The 13,742-nt window shown below is 30.2% G+C and overlaps 1 protein-coding gene across 1 annotated transcript; it reads left to right on the top strand.

Moving 5' to 3' along the window:
* Nucleotides 1-6,323: 6,323 nt before the first annotated feature.
* LOC135954986 (chitinase-like protein Idgf3) lies at nt 6,324-9,509 on the top strand. The gene is made up of 3 exons (XM_065505254.1): nt 6,324-6,491; nt 8,143-8,718; nt 8,781-9,509. The coding sequence occupies exons 1-3, from the start codon at nt 6,383-6,385 to the stop codon at nt 9,392-9,394; spliced, it is 1,299 nt and encodes a 432-aa protein (XP_065361326.1). The 5' UTR covers nt 6,324-6,382; the 3' UTR covers nt 9,395-9,509.
* The last annotated feature ends 4,233 nt before the right edge of the window (nt 9,510-13,742 follow it).

Genomic DNA, 13,742 nt, shown 5'->3' with positions numbered 1-13,742 from the left:
AAAAACAAGGTTTGACAGTTGTTAGAACCAAAAAGCGAAAAAAAAAAATTATCAGCTGTTTGACTGACTCCACCTTGTATAAATTCGCCTTGGTGGAGTCAGTCAAACAGCTGATAATTTTTTTTCGCTTTTTGGTTCTAACAACTGTCATAGCTTGTTTTTATATTTAAATATCTACATATTCTAAGCTTATTAACAAAATATTTATTGTTTACATAAATAAGTAAAGCCCTCACTATTGAATTATCTACACTATATTAAGTTAAAATACTTATTTGTTTAATTTTTCATTTTGGTTTTTTGACATTTGTTACTGCAATATGTTGCTGCAATATGTACAAAGCCTACAGTTGGTTTTTTTGAAGTAGTTTATTTTGTTATATTTATTGCAACAACAATTTGAAGTAAATTTTTCAGTTAACCCTGTTACAACACACATTCCTAATTTGTTTTGACAGTTCTTCTTTTTTTATGTATTTTTAGTTAATTGTCAGTATACATACATACATATTTATATTGTTTTGTCAATGCATACAAAAAGTAATTAAAAATTTAATTTGTGATATAATTTTAAGTATGTCAGGAAATACGGTGGCGTGGGAATATAGCTTAAAATTACACAAATAATGGTGGGCTCACACGGTATGTATTGTATGTGTATATCGATGGCTTAATATAGAAAGGTCGTATCTCAACTATTAGTTACTTTACAGGAGAAGGAAAAAAACTGAATAATATCAGAAACTGAAATTGAAATTGAAAAAAAAACAACTAAAAATTTGTAATATATCAAAAAATATTTTTAGAAAAGTAGTTATAAACCAAAAAATATACTTTCAACTTTAAATGAGTTAGGGGTTTTTCTTTCAAAAATTTTTTTAAATGAGTTAGGACTTTTTTATAATTACTGTAAATCTGTTATTCGTCAACATAGAAAACTGAATTTTTTAACGGAGGTCTATTTGAGTTTTGTCTACCAGAATATGTAAAAAAACCCGATTTGGAAAAAAAAGAGATAAGACCTTTCTATATTAAGCTATCGATTTGTGAATTTGTAAGAAGCGGTTTGTTCGATTTGTGAATTTGTAAGAAGCGGTTTGAAATGGGTAAAAATAGTTAAAAAGAAAAAAAAAAACGTATTGTTGAATGATAATTTTTATTCATATAGGCCATGGAATAAAATATACATAGAAGCGCTACTCAGAGACAAAGAATACAGACAAAGAGACAGAATACACACAAATCAATGTACTTTTTTTTTTGTCTGAAAAGTGAGTGATCACAGATCGAGCTCCTTTTCTTGATTAAGCGCTTATTGGCCAAGTTATTATCGAATTTAGATATTTTGAGTTTTTATATAAAAAATCGATTTTTTATCAGAAATATAAGTGATCACAGATCGAGCTCCTTATCTTGATTAAACGATTTTTGGCCAAGTTATTAGCGATTATAGATATTGTGAGTTTTTATATAAAAAAATCGATTTTTGGCCAGAAATATAAGTGATCACAGATCGAGCTCCTTTTCTTGATTAAACGCTTATTGGCCAAGTTATTATCGAATTTAGATATTTTGAGTTTTTATATAAAAAATCACCTTTTGGTCAGAAATATGAGTGATCACAGATCGAGCTCTTTTTCTTGATTAAGCGCTTATTGGCCAAGTTATTAGCGAATTTAGATATTTTGAGTTTTTATATAAAAAATCGATTTTTGGCCTGAAATATGAGTGATCACAGATCGAGCTCTTTTTCTTGATTAAACGCTTATTGCCCAAGTTATTAGCGATTTTAGATATTGTGAGTTTTTATATAAAAAAATCGATTTTTGTTCAGAAACATGAGTGATCACAGATCGAGTTCCTTTTCTTGATTAAACGCTTATTGGCCAAGTTATTAGCGATTTTAGATATTTTGAGTTTTTATAAAAAAAATCGATTTTTGTTCAGAAATATGAGTGATCACAGATCGAGCTCCTCTTCTTGATTAAACGCTTTTTGGCCAAGTTATTAGCGATTTTAGATATTTTGAGTTTTTATATAAAAAATAGATTTTTGGCCAGAAATATGAATGATCACAGATCGAGCTCCTTTTCTTGATTAAACGCTTTTTGGCCAAGTTATTAGCGATTTTAGATATTTTGAGTTTTTATATAAATAAACGATTTTTGTTCAGAAATATGAGTGATCACAGATCGAGCTCCTTTTCTTGATTAAACGTTTATTGACCAAATTATTAGCGATTTTAGATATTTTGAGTTTTTATATAAAAAAATCGATTTTTGGCCAAAAATATGAGTGATCACAGATCGAGCTCCTTTTCTTGATTAAACGCTTTTTGGCCAAGTTAATAGCGATTTTAGATATTTTGAGTTTTTATATAAAAAATCGATTTTTGGCCTGAAATATGAGTGATCACAGATCGAGCTACTTTTCTTGATTAAACGCTTATTGGCCATGTTCTTAGCGATTTTAGATATTTTGAGTTTTTATATAAAAAAATCGATTTTTGGACAGAAATATGAGTGATCACAGATCGAGCTGCTTGTCTTGATTAAACGCTTTTTGGCCAAGTTATTAGCGATTTTAGATATTTTGGATTTTTATATAAAAAATCGATTTTTGTTCAGAAATATGAGTGATCACAGATCTAGCTCCTTTTCTTGATTAAGCGCTTATTGACCAAGTTGTTAGCGAATTTAAATATTTTGAGTTTTTAATAAAAAAATCGATTTTTGTTCAGAAATATGAGTGATCACAGATCGAGCTCCTTTTTTTGATTATGCGCTTATTTGCCAAGTTATTAGCGATTTTAGATATTTTGAGTTTTTATATAAAAAAATAGATTTTTGTTCGAAAACATGATTATCACAGATCGAGCTCCTTTTCTTGATTAAACGCTTATTGGCCATGTTCTTAGCGATTTTAGATATTTTGAGTTTTTATATAAAAAAATCGATTTTTGTTCAAAAACATGAGTGATCACAGATCGAGCTCCTTTTCTTGATTAAGCGCTTATTGGCCAAGTTATTAGCGATTTTAGATATTTTGAGTTTTTATATAAAAAAATCGATTTTTGTTCAAAAACATGAGTGATCACAGATCGAGCTCCTTTTCTTGATTAAGCGCTTATTGGCCAAGTTATTAGCGATTTTAGATATTTTGAGTTTTTATATAAAAAAAATCGGGTTTTGGCCAGAAATATGAGTGATCACAGATCGAGCTCCTTTTCTTGATTAAACGCTTATTGGCCAACTTATAAGCGATTTTAGATATTGTGAGTTTTTATATAAAAAATCGATTTTTGGTCAGATATATGAGTGATCAGGGATCGAGCTCCTTTTCATGATTAAACGTTTATTGGCCAAGTTATTATCGAATTTAGATATTTTGAGTTTTTATATAAAAAAATCTATTTTTGGCCAGAAATAATAGTGATCACATATCGAGCTCCTTTTCTTGATTAAACGCTTATTGGCCAAGTTATTAGCGATTTTAGATATTGTGAGTTTTTATATAAAAAAATCGATTTTTGTTCAGAAACATGAGTGATCACAGATCGAGTCCTTTTCTTGATTAAACGCTTATTGGCCAAGTTATTAGCGATTTTAGATATTTTGAGTTTTTATATAAAAAATAGATTTTTTATCAGAAAAATAAGTGATCACAGATCGCGCTCCTTTACTTGATTAAGCGCTTATTGGCCAAGTTATTAGCGAATTTAGATATTTTTAGTTTTTATATAAAAAAATCGAGTTTTGGCCTGAAATATGAGTGATCACAGATCGAGCTCCTTTTCTTGATTAAACGCTTATTGGCCAAGTTATTACCGAATTTAGATTTTTTAGTTTTTATATAAAAAAAATCGATTTTTGGCCTGAAATATGAGTGATCACAGATCGAGCTCCTTTTCTTGATTAAACGCTTATTGGCCAAGTTATTAGCGATTTTAAATATTTTCAGTTTTTATATAAAAAAATCGATTTTTGTTCAAAAACATGTGTGATCACAGATCGAGCTCTTTTTCGTGATTAAACGCTTTTTGGCCAAGTTATTAGCGATTTTAGATATTTTGAGTTTTTATATAAAAAAATCGATTTTTGGCCAGAAATATGAGTGATCACAGATCTAGTTCCTTTTCTTGATTAAGCGCTTATTGGCCAAGTTATTAGCGAATTTAGATATTTTGAGTTTTTATATAAAAAATAGATTTTTGGCCAGAAATATGAGTGATCACAGATCGAGTTCCTTTTCTTGATTAAACGCTTATTGACCAAGTTATTAGCGATTTTAGATATTTTGAGTTTTTATATAAAAAAAAATCGATTTTTGGCCTGAATATTTCAGATCGAGCTCCTTTTCTTGATTAAACGCTTTTTGGCCAAGTTATTAGCGATTTTAGATGTTTTCTGTTTTTATAAAAAAAATTGATTTTTGTTAATTAGTAAACAAAGAAAATTTCGCATATCTGGAGAACTGTAACTGTAAAAGTATTTAAACTTTGTATGATTAATATCTTATCACTGTACGGACTTTAGCTAAAAGTGGTCTGAATCTGAATCTGAATCACTTTTTTTCTGTCTGAATCACTTTCTTATATTTTTACAATGTTTGGCTGAATTTGTTCGGGATCGGCTTAATGGAAATAACCCCTATCATATAAAGAAAATAGTTATAATTGAATATCTGGAGAATTGTAATAGTTCAGCTAAAGCATGAACTGAGTTATTTTGCTAAAGAAATGGGTGAAATCAGAACTGTGGAGTGGTATCATCCATACCAAGTATATAGTTATTTTCGAATATCAAGTGAATATAATTGTGAGAGTCGTTTAATTTAGTGTAAATTACGTTGATGCCAGTGTCCTGTTATGCCAAAAATTAAAAGGGGATCGGAGAAAGGGACGTGCCCCTCCCATACAAAGTAAATAGTTATTATCGAATATTTGGCCGCTTATAATAATGAGTTTCTCAAAAGTCTGGATCGAAACTTGAAAAGCAATTGATATTTTAAAACGAAGTGAGTAGCGCCCATTTTCAAAAAATGCCAACTCCAAAAAGTAGAATTTTTCAGAGAGCAATAACAAAACAGTTTAATTCCAGAAATATTGTAGAACTAAACAAAGCGCCTTCTAAAATATGTTTTTAATGATAACACCAGATCATAGTTATATAAACAAATTCAATATTTTCCACGTTTTCGAGCATTTTTTTAGAGTTGGCTTATTTTGTTTAAAAGAAAATCTAAAACAAAAGACATGTATGTATTATTGCTTGGATAAAAAGGCCCATAATATTAAAAAAAACTGCAAACCAGAACTGAAAATCCAAACAGATTCGAGATCAGCATGTCAGATTAAAAAGATACGAAAAAAAAGTACTGTGGAAAATAAAATGTGAGCTATTTATTATCACAAACTGTAATTGGCCAACATTCAAGTTGTCATTTTTTGAATATAGGCTCTCGATATAATAATATATAAGAAAATAGCAAATAATTAAAAATATTGTGTATTTACCAATGTTTATTAAAATGTCCATGATTCATTATCTTGTGGTTTTGATTAAATATGTATTTCCAACCATTATTATACCCTTCGCCATGAGTGGCAAGGGTATGTATGTATAAGTTTGTCATTCCGTTTGTAATTTCTACATTTTTCATTTGCGACCCCACAAAGTATATACATATATTCGGGATCGTTATAGATAGCGAACTCGATATATTCATGTCCGAAGCCCCCAAACATACATACATGATTCATACATCAATATATCGGGAATTATTCCGGCTCGTTTGCTATTTAAAATCGACAAAATCGGCCCATAAATGGCTGAGATATTAGGAAAAAACCGGGAAAACCTAGATTTTTGGCCTATTATTGATCTATATCTGGATAACTAAGTCATTAATATAGACAATATGGATATCTAATGATAGATATTTCAAAGTCCGTTGCAACGATGTATATAAGGCTATATTAAGTTGGACCTACAATGGGTCAAAATCGTGAAAAATATTTTTTAAACCCGAATTTTTTTTTAATAAAAAATTTTTTTTTGTCATAAATTCTTTTTTGAAATATTTTTTAAAAAAATAAAAAAAAAAATTGGAAAAAACTTTTTTTTAAAAAAATAAAAAAAACAATTTGGAAAAAAAAAATTTTAATTTTGTTTAAATAAAAATATTTAAAAAAAAATTATTTTTAAGTATAATTTGGTGAAGGGTATATAAGATTCGGCACAGCCGAATATATAACTCTTACTTGTTTTACAATAAATTTCTTATAAAAGCATGCAAATATTCAATATTTACAAACAGTTTCTTTTCAATTGTGCAATAATTAACTTCAAGTGGAAATAACATAAAAAAAGCTCAAATTGAGATGAAGTTCTATTTGATTTTGATGGCTGTATTAGCCATCTGTCAAATGGCTTTGGCAGGACGTTTTAATATTACATGTTATTATGATACATTTAGTATCCAAAGAGGTGGTGAGTTGAGAAATTTTAAACTGAAAATTAGCTAAATTTCAAAGCAAATTACACAAGTTTACAAGGTTTTTGCTCATGAATTGAAACATATGGGGATTTGTGTATTTAGGACTTCTAACATTGGCAAAAATATTTAAAAAAAATCCTGGACATCAAACTTTTGAGATATTTATTAAAAACGAAACATATAAAAATGTACATTAAATTAGGACAAAAAAAATTAAATTAAGTGAAGTGTTTTAGTCCTTTTTTTATAATTATTTTCATTTGTCTCCCTCACGACACTCCAACAGTGTCTCCTAGCATATTCTGATCCCAAAAACCTTGATAATTCCTCTCGTAAAACTTCAAATCTTGATGGAAACGCTCTCTATGTTCGTCACTCATGTGTCCGAGGTTTTCCGGGAAAAAATCCACATGAGAATGTAAATAGTGAATTTTGAGGGACAATTTACACCAATCTGTTCAAAATTATGTAATAAATTCGCAACAATATCTCTGTAATTTTGACTTTTCTTATTCCCCAAAAATTCTTGAACAACAAGTTTAAAATAATTCCATGCTGCTTTTTTAACATCGGTTAATAGACACTCAAATTTGGTATCACCCAAAATTTTTCTTATTTGAGCACCCACAAATATCCCTTCTTTTATATTGGCCTCAGAAAGACTCGGGAATACGCTGAATGAATATTGAAATGCTAGTTTTGTCTCATCCAAAGCTTTTGCGAAAATTTTCATTAAACCTAATTTAATGTGGAGTGGCGGCAAAACAATTTTTTATCTGTCCACCAAACTGACATTTTTAATGTTCATTTTACCTGGAATATATTCACTACAATTTGTGCAAATCGAATGAGGGACCCAATTTTTATCCTGATTTGACACGGGGAATCCAAAATAATGTAAATAAGCATTTTGCAGTGTTTGTGTTATAGGAAAACCTCGATTTAACTGAATAATTTTTCCGCAAATAAAACAAAATTGGTCTGGGTTTATTTTACACTTTCTAGAAGACATTTTAAAATAGTTTTTACTTTAGAGTTTTGTATTTAATAGCGATTTATTAACGTTTATCTATAAAAAAGTATCTAGTAGCAAACAAATATGTTTGATTTGTAAACTAGTGTTATTAAGAAACCATATAAAATATTTTAAGAATCTAAAGCAGAAAAATAAAATAAAATATTTTGTTTGAGAATTTATTTCGTTTCTGGAATTTTAGGACTTTATCTGTATAGTAACACACAATTGGGGTATTTACACGGTCTACTATTTGGTCATATTGTCATAAAAAAAAACTCAAACAAAAAAATTACTCAAAATAATCACACATACGAGTGTTGTTTTTGTTTTCACATATTTTTTTCTACTAATACATTCTCACGACTTAGGTTTCTGACAACTGAGTTAGGTCCTTGACAGGAAAGTTGCCGCTCTATGTCTATTCTCTATGATTTGAACTATGTTTATTGTTTTGTCATAAAATAATACTTTTTTTTGTTTAAAACACAACAACAACTATTATAATATATTAGGACATCATGACAATATGACTAATAGCAGACCGTGTGAATACCCCAAAAAGTAAATAATTTACTTTAATGCTACTTATTAATAACCCTTTTATATATGAACTTTCCCAATTACAGGCTTTGCCAACTTTACGGAGAACGACTTAAGATCATCGTTTGAATATTGCACACATGTGGTTTATGGTTACGTTGGCATTAGTCCAGATAAATTTGATATCGTTACCCTGCATTCGAAACAAAATTTGCAATTTGCTCATGTTAAGAAATTGAAAAATCAATATCGTCATATTAAATTTTTAGTAAGTTTAGGCGGCGGTAAGGATTTGAATCACACGGAAAAATATATAAAACTTCTTGAGGCGCCTCAGCAGAAACAAGACAAATTCATAAAATCAGCCAAAGCCTTTTTGCGCAAATACAAATTCGATGGCTTAGATTTGGCCTATCAATTTCCGCACAATAAAGCACATAAATCCACATCTGAGAAGATTTTAAATACAGCCAAGGCTTTATTATCGAAAACTCAAGTCGGTCAGAAGTTAACGGGTAAGAAAAATTCGAAAAAAAATCATGGAGGTTCGTTCAATATCCATAAGCAGCAGTTCACAGTGCTGGCAAATAAACTCCATAATATATTTAGAAATAAAAATCTTATGCTTACGTTAACGGTGCTGCCTCATGTTAATACCAGCAGTAAGTTACCTTTCAAAATAATTTTTAAAATAGTTCTTGATTATTATTATAACTATTTTCAGAATTTATAAATCCCGCCGTTATGGAATATTTTGATTTTGTTAATTTGTGTACATTTGATTACTCCACACCACAACTTACTCACCACGATGCTGACTACTTAGCTCCGAGAAATGCTCCACCACGTAATGGCAGAAAGATAACTTCAAATATCGAAAAGGATGTACGTCAATGGCTCTCTAAACATAAGCATATGTCCAAAAAGCTAAATATTGGCATTCCAACTTATGGTCGGGCATGGCGAATGACCAAGCAATTGAAATCCACTGCTATGCCCATAAAGTCATCCCTTGATGGTCCAGCTCCTGGTGGCGAATTAACGCGTACGGCTGGTTTATTGAGTTGGCCCGAAATGTGTTTCAAACTTCCTAAAATGAGCAAAATTCAGAATAGACAATTTGGAAACTACGCCTACCGTACGGCTGATGTCAAAGGTCGTGACGGTCTTTTCATTACATACGAAGATCGGGACAGTCTTGGCGCAAAGGCAGAGTTTGTGCAAAGCAATTCGTTGGCTGGTGTTGCTATATTCGATTTGACATTGGACGATTTCCGTGGCAAGTGTAAACAGGGTATGTTCCCAGCATTGTCAGCCATTAAAAGTAAATTGATTTAATTTATGCAATAATTAAATTTATAAAATTTTTAAATAGTTAACAGTTGTTTTTTTTGGTAAGAAACTCATTATTAAATAAAATCATAGAAATGTAATTTTTTCTTATGTATAATAATGCGTTTTAATTTGAAATCTAATCGTCTCACTTATAAGCACCCAGAATATATAGAAAATGTATATATTGTATCGAAAATCGAATCGAATTTTGATGATTTGACTCCCAAATCCATTCGACAATATATCGGGTATAGTTCTGGTTGGTTTGTTATTTTAATTCGGGAAAATCGGTCCACAAATTGCTGAAATTAAAACAAGAAACCACGACTACCTCGACTTTTTACCTATCTTTGATCTATATCCGGATCACTTCATTATTCAGTAATATAGACAATATGGTCATTTCAAGGACATTTCCAACGACGTATATAACGTCATAGTAATTCGGAACGACAATGGATCAAAATCGGGAAATACATTTTTTAACCAGAGTTTTTCACCAAATAATTTTTCACTCGTTTTCATTTTGATAACATTTTTTTCCGCTCAAAAAATTTGGTGTGAAAATTTTTGTTTGGGATTCGGCACAGCCGAATATATCACTCCTTGTGTCATATGTATTAAACAACTTTTAGAACTTTTAGATGGAAAATTCTATAGTACATATGTATGTATGTAAAATGCATGTCGTCTGATATCACCTTAAGCAGAGCCGCCGCCGATATGGGCTGTCGTACAGTGATATTATGTAATATAAAATTGTTAAATTTTTGTGAATAAACTCAGTGAAATGTGATGCAATTGTTTCACGCGGTATTCTGCTATCAATGGCTGTCAAACACACGAAATGACGCAGTTTGTTTAAATTTTGACAGGACTCAACTGACAGACACCTGTTGACAGGTGCAGTGTTGCCTTTTAGTTAAGAGCCGGGAAATTCAAAAGGTCGCGGACTTTTTGACCCACCCTTTTTTAAAAATTAGGAATTTTTCAAAATCAATTCAAAATTTTGACTTTGATTAGGCGGATTGAGATATTTCCAAACAAATGTATTACTTTGAGTTTGTTAGAAACTAGCTGACCCTACAGACCTTGTCCGGTCCAAATTAAAAAAAAAGCTTGTGTTCGATTTGTGAATTTGTAAGAAGCAGTTTGAAATGGGTATAAATTTAAAAAAAAAAACGTTTTGTTGAATGATAATTTTTATTCCATAGGCCATAGAATAAAATATACATAGAAGCGCTACTGAGAGACAAAGAACCTAAGTTTGTTGTCAAAAACCTAAGTCTTGCAACAACAGAATACATGTAAATCAATGTACATATTTTGAGTTTTTATATAAGTAATCGAATTTTGGTCTGAAAAATTAGTGGTCACAGATCGAGCTGCTTTTCTTGATTAAACGCTTATTGGCCAAGTTATTATCGAATTTAGATATTTTGAGTTTTTATATAAAAAATATATTTTTGTTCAGAAACATGAGTGATCACAGATCGAGCTCCTTTTCTTATTGGCCAAATATTAATGATTTGAAAAAACCGTTTTTTGGTCAGAAATATGAGTGATCACAGATCGAGCTCTTTTTCTTGATCAAACGCTTATTGGCCAAGTTATTATCGATTTTAAATATTGTGAGTTTTTATATAAAAAATCGATTTTTGTTCAGAAATATGAGTGATCACAGATCGAGATCCTTTTCTGATTTTAGATAAATCGAAAAAAGTAGGCGTAGAAGTGGGCGTGGTCAATTTTTCCTTTAGTAAAAACCTAAGTTGGACTATGACCAACATTTAAAAAAAAAAATGTCTAAATCGGTCGGGCCGTTCTCTACTGATGCAATTACCAACGAACGACATTTGATTTTTATAGATAAAAGGATATTTTTAGAAACAAATTTAGACAACTATTAGCAAATATATTTGCGAAAAAAAACTCAATGAAGTTAAGGTATAAAAATGGACATTTTTTTTTTGATCGACGTCACTGTGCGTCATCTTGTTACAAGAGATGGAGAAAGAAATTTAATTGTAGACCAACTGTCTTCCTATAACGCAAACTCCTTTATAAGCATAGTTCGAGTGATATTCCCACCACAGATTCGCAAAAAATCTGTTCACCGGGACTCTCTGCTGTTCACACATTTGTACACGAATAAAATAGAGGAACCCAGCAGTTCTATTTACATAACTAGATACGTGACAAGTTATTTTAACACTTGCATGCCCAAAGAAGAGGTTTACAATGAGACTATCGGATAGCTGGTCCAAAGTAGTCAAAGCAGTTAGTACGAATTGCTCACAAAAGTGACTACACTCTAGATTACTTAGAGACACTTAAGTGACAATTGTCTTCACGCTAGATTACCTGGAATGTATTAAGTAAATTGGAGTTAGCCAAGTGATCTGACATTAGTGACAATTACTGTCTAGGCGCGGATCCAGAGGGGAGAAATATGAATTCTCTCCCTCCCCCAAAACCGAAAAGTTTTCATATAAAAATTAAAAAAAAGGAAAAATGTAGAACAAATTTTAATTTTTTCCCCTAAATGGTTGAACTGGACCCGAGCCTGCTATAAGCGATACATTGACTACTTGCTCAACTGCTGGGAAGAAACAAACGCACACAATTATATTGTTGTCTCAAGTACACACTTCTGGTACAATTCATTTAACCGCCGCCTCAAGGATATAAATTGAAAGGATTTGTTGGTTTGTGTGTTTTGGTTTATAAGTGTATGACTTTGGTTTAAGTGTATGACTTTAAACAAATGTAAAACGGCTGAAATAATAAAAATTACAATTTCAAATTGTATTGTATTTAAGCAAACTAAATGAAAGATTAATATTTTAATTGTGCCTTTTGAAATGAATGAATTTCATTTAATCCTGTGGGTGTTTTCTATTTATATAAACTAAAAGGAGTTTAACAAATGTTAGTTGTTACGTCATGAAACTATGTAGGTAAAAATAATTAAATTTTTAATTATGTCAGGAGGCTTCACATTTATATTTTGTTATAAAAATTTAACTTTTATTGTATATTTATAAAGAAACTAGGGGATGAAACAACATTTTTCCAAGTTCATATTTTATATATTCATTTATTTTGAACACAGAATATTGAACCAAAAATTGTTCCTCGATCGAAGGATATCTCAAAAAAGATATCTTCCGTTTTTTTAAAGATTTGCCTTAATTAAAAGCCAGTAAACAAGTAAGAGAGCTATATTCGAATCTTATATACCCTTCACCAAATTATATTTTTTTTCCAAATTTTTTTATTAGAAAAAAAAAATAAAAAAATATTAAAAAAAAAATGTTCCGAATGAACTCAAAAACGGCTGGACCGATTTTAATGAAATTTTCAGGGAATCTTCAGGTAACACTCTAAATTCCGATTTTTTTTTCGGTCTGTGGGCGGAGGGGTGTGGCAAAATCAAATTTTTACATTATAAATTTTTTTTATTAATTTGATTTTTTTTTATTAAATTTTTACATTATACCGCTAATGCCATCTATATATATAAAAACCGCTGTACCCATTTTGATGAAATTTTCAGGGAATCTTCAGAATAGGCCAGCGGGTAACACTGTATAGTCAGATTTTTTATATTCTGTCTGTGGGCGGAGGGTCGTTTAAAAATCCAATTTTTACATTACACCGCTAATGTCCTATATTTAAAAAAAAATGGATGTGTGTATGTACAGTCAGCGTCAAAAGAAAGTGTACAACTTGTTTTTACATTTAAAACGTTTTATTTACATATTAAAAAACAATTTTTTCTCCAGTTCTAGTATATTTAACAAAACACTTAATTGTTCTCTTGCAATATATAAACAAAAAACTAAACTATTTCAACTGCAACAAAAACAGTAACAACAAAACCAAAAATACTCCATTTTTAACGCGTCAGAAAAAAGTGTACACATTTAGAATTGCAATAAGATTTTTCTAGCTACATAAAAAATATATTGTTATTCTTTATTTTTGCCTAGATTATAATTTTTTGTGGATCTTGCTGCTAGTCTCATGAGATTTTAAGATAGTAGCTTTTCTTGTTTGATCGCGAGAACTTTAAAACCAAAATGGGAAAACAAACTGCAATTGAAACAAGAAAGTAAGTCATAAAATTTAAAAATGAAGGCAAATCGTCACGTGAAATCTCCTCTATAATAGGAAGAAGCCATAATACTGTAAAAAAAATTATAGACAAACAAAAAAATTTAGAATTTTAGAAGATCAGCAACGTGCCGGAACACCAAAACGCCTTAACAACCTTGAAATACGATCGATTGTGAAAGCAGTGAAGAAAGTATTCACAGTAAGTGCAGTAAAATTATGCGAAGAATTA

This window comes from Calliphora vicina, chromosome 3, assembly GCF_958450345.1.
Source record: "Calliphora vicina chromosome 3, idCalVici1.1, whole genome shotgun sequence".
Lineage (NCBI taxonomy): Eukaryota > Metazoa > Arthropoda > Insecta > Diptera > Calliphoridae > Calliphora > Calliphora vicina.
This window is presented reverse-complemented; position numbering and strand designations above follow the sequence as displayed.

Bases quoted from the DNA above. Each gene is read 5' to 3' on its own strand.
- LOC135954986 (XM_065505254.1), top strand. From the start codon at position 6,383: ATGAAGTTCTATTTGATTTTGATGGCTGTATTAGCCATCTGTCAAATG. The intron at 6,492-8,142 runs GTGAGTTGAGAA...TCCCAATTACAG, and splicing joins ATTTAGTATCCAAAGAGGTG to GCTTTGCCAACTTTACGGAG. The intron at 8,719-8,780 runs GTAAGTTACCTT...AACTATTTTCAG, and splicing joins GCCTCATGTTAATACCAGCA to AATTTATAAATCCCGCCGTT.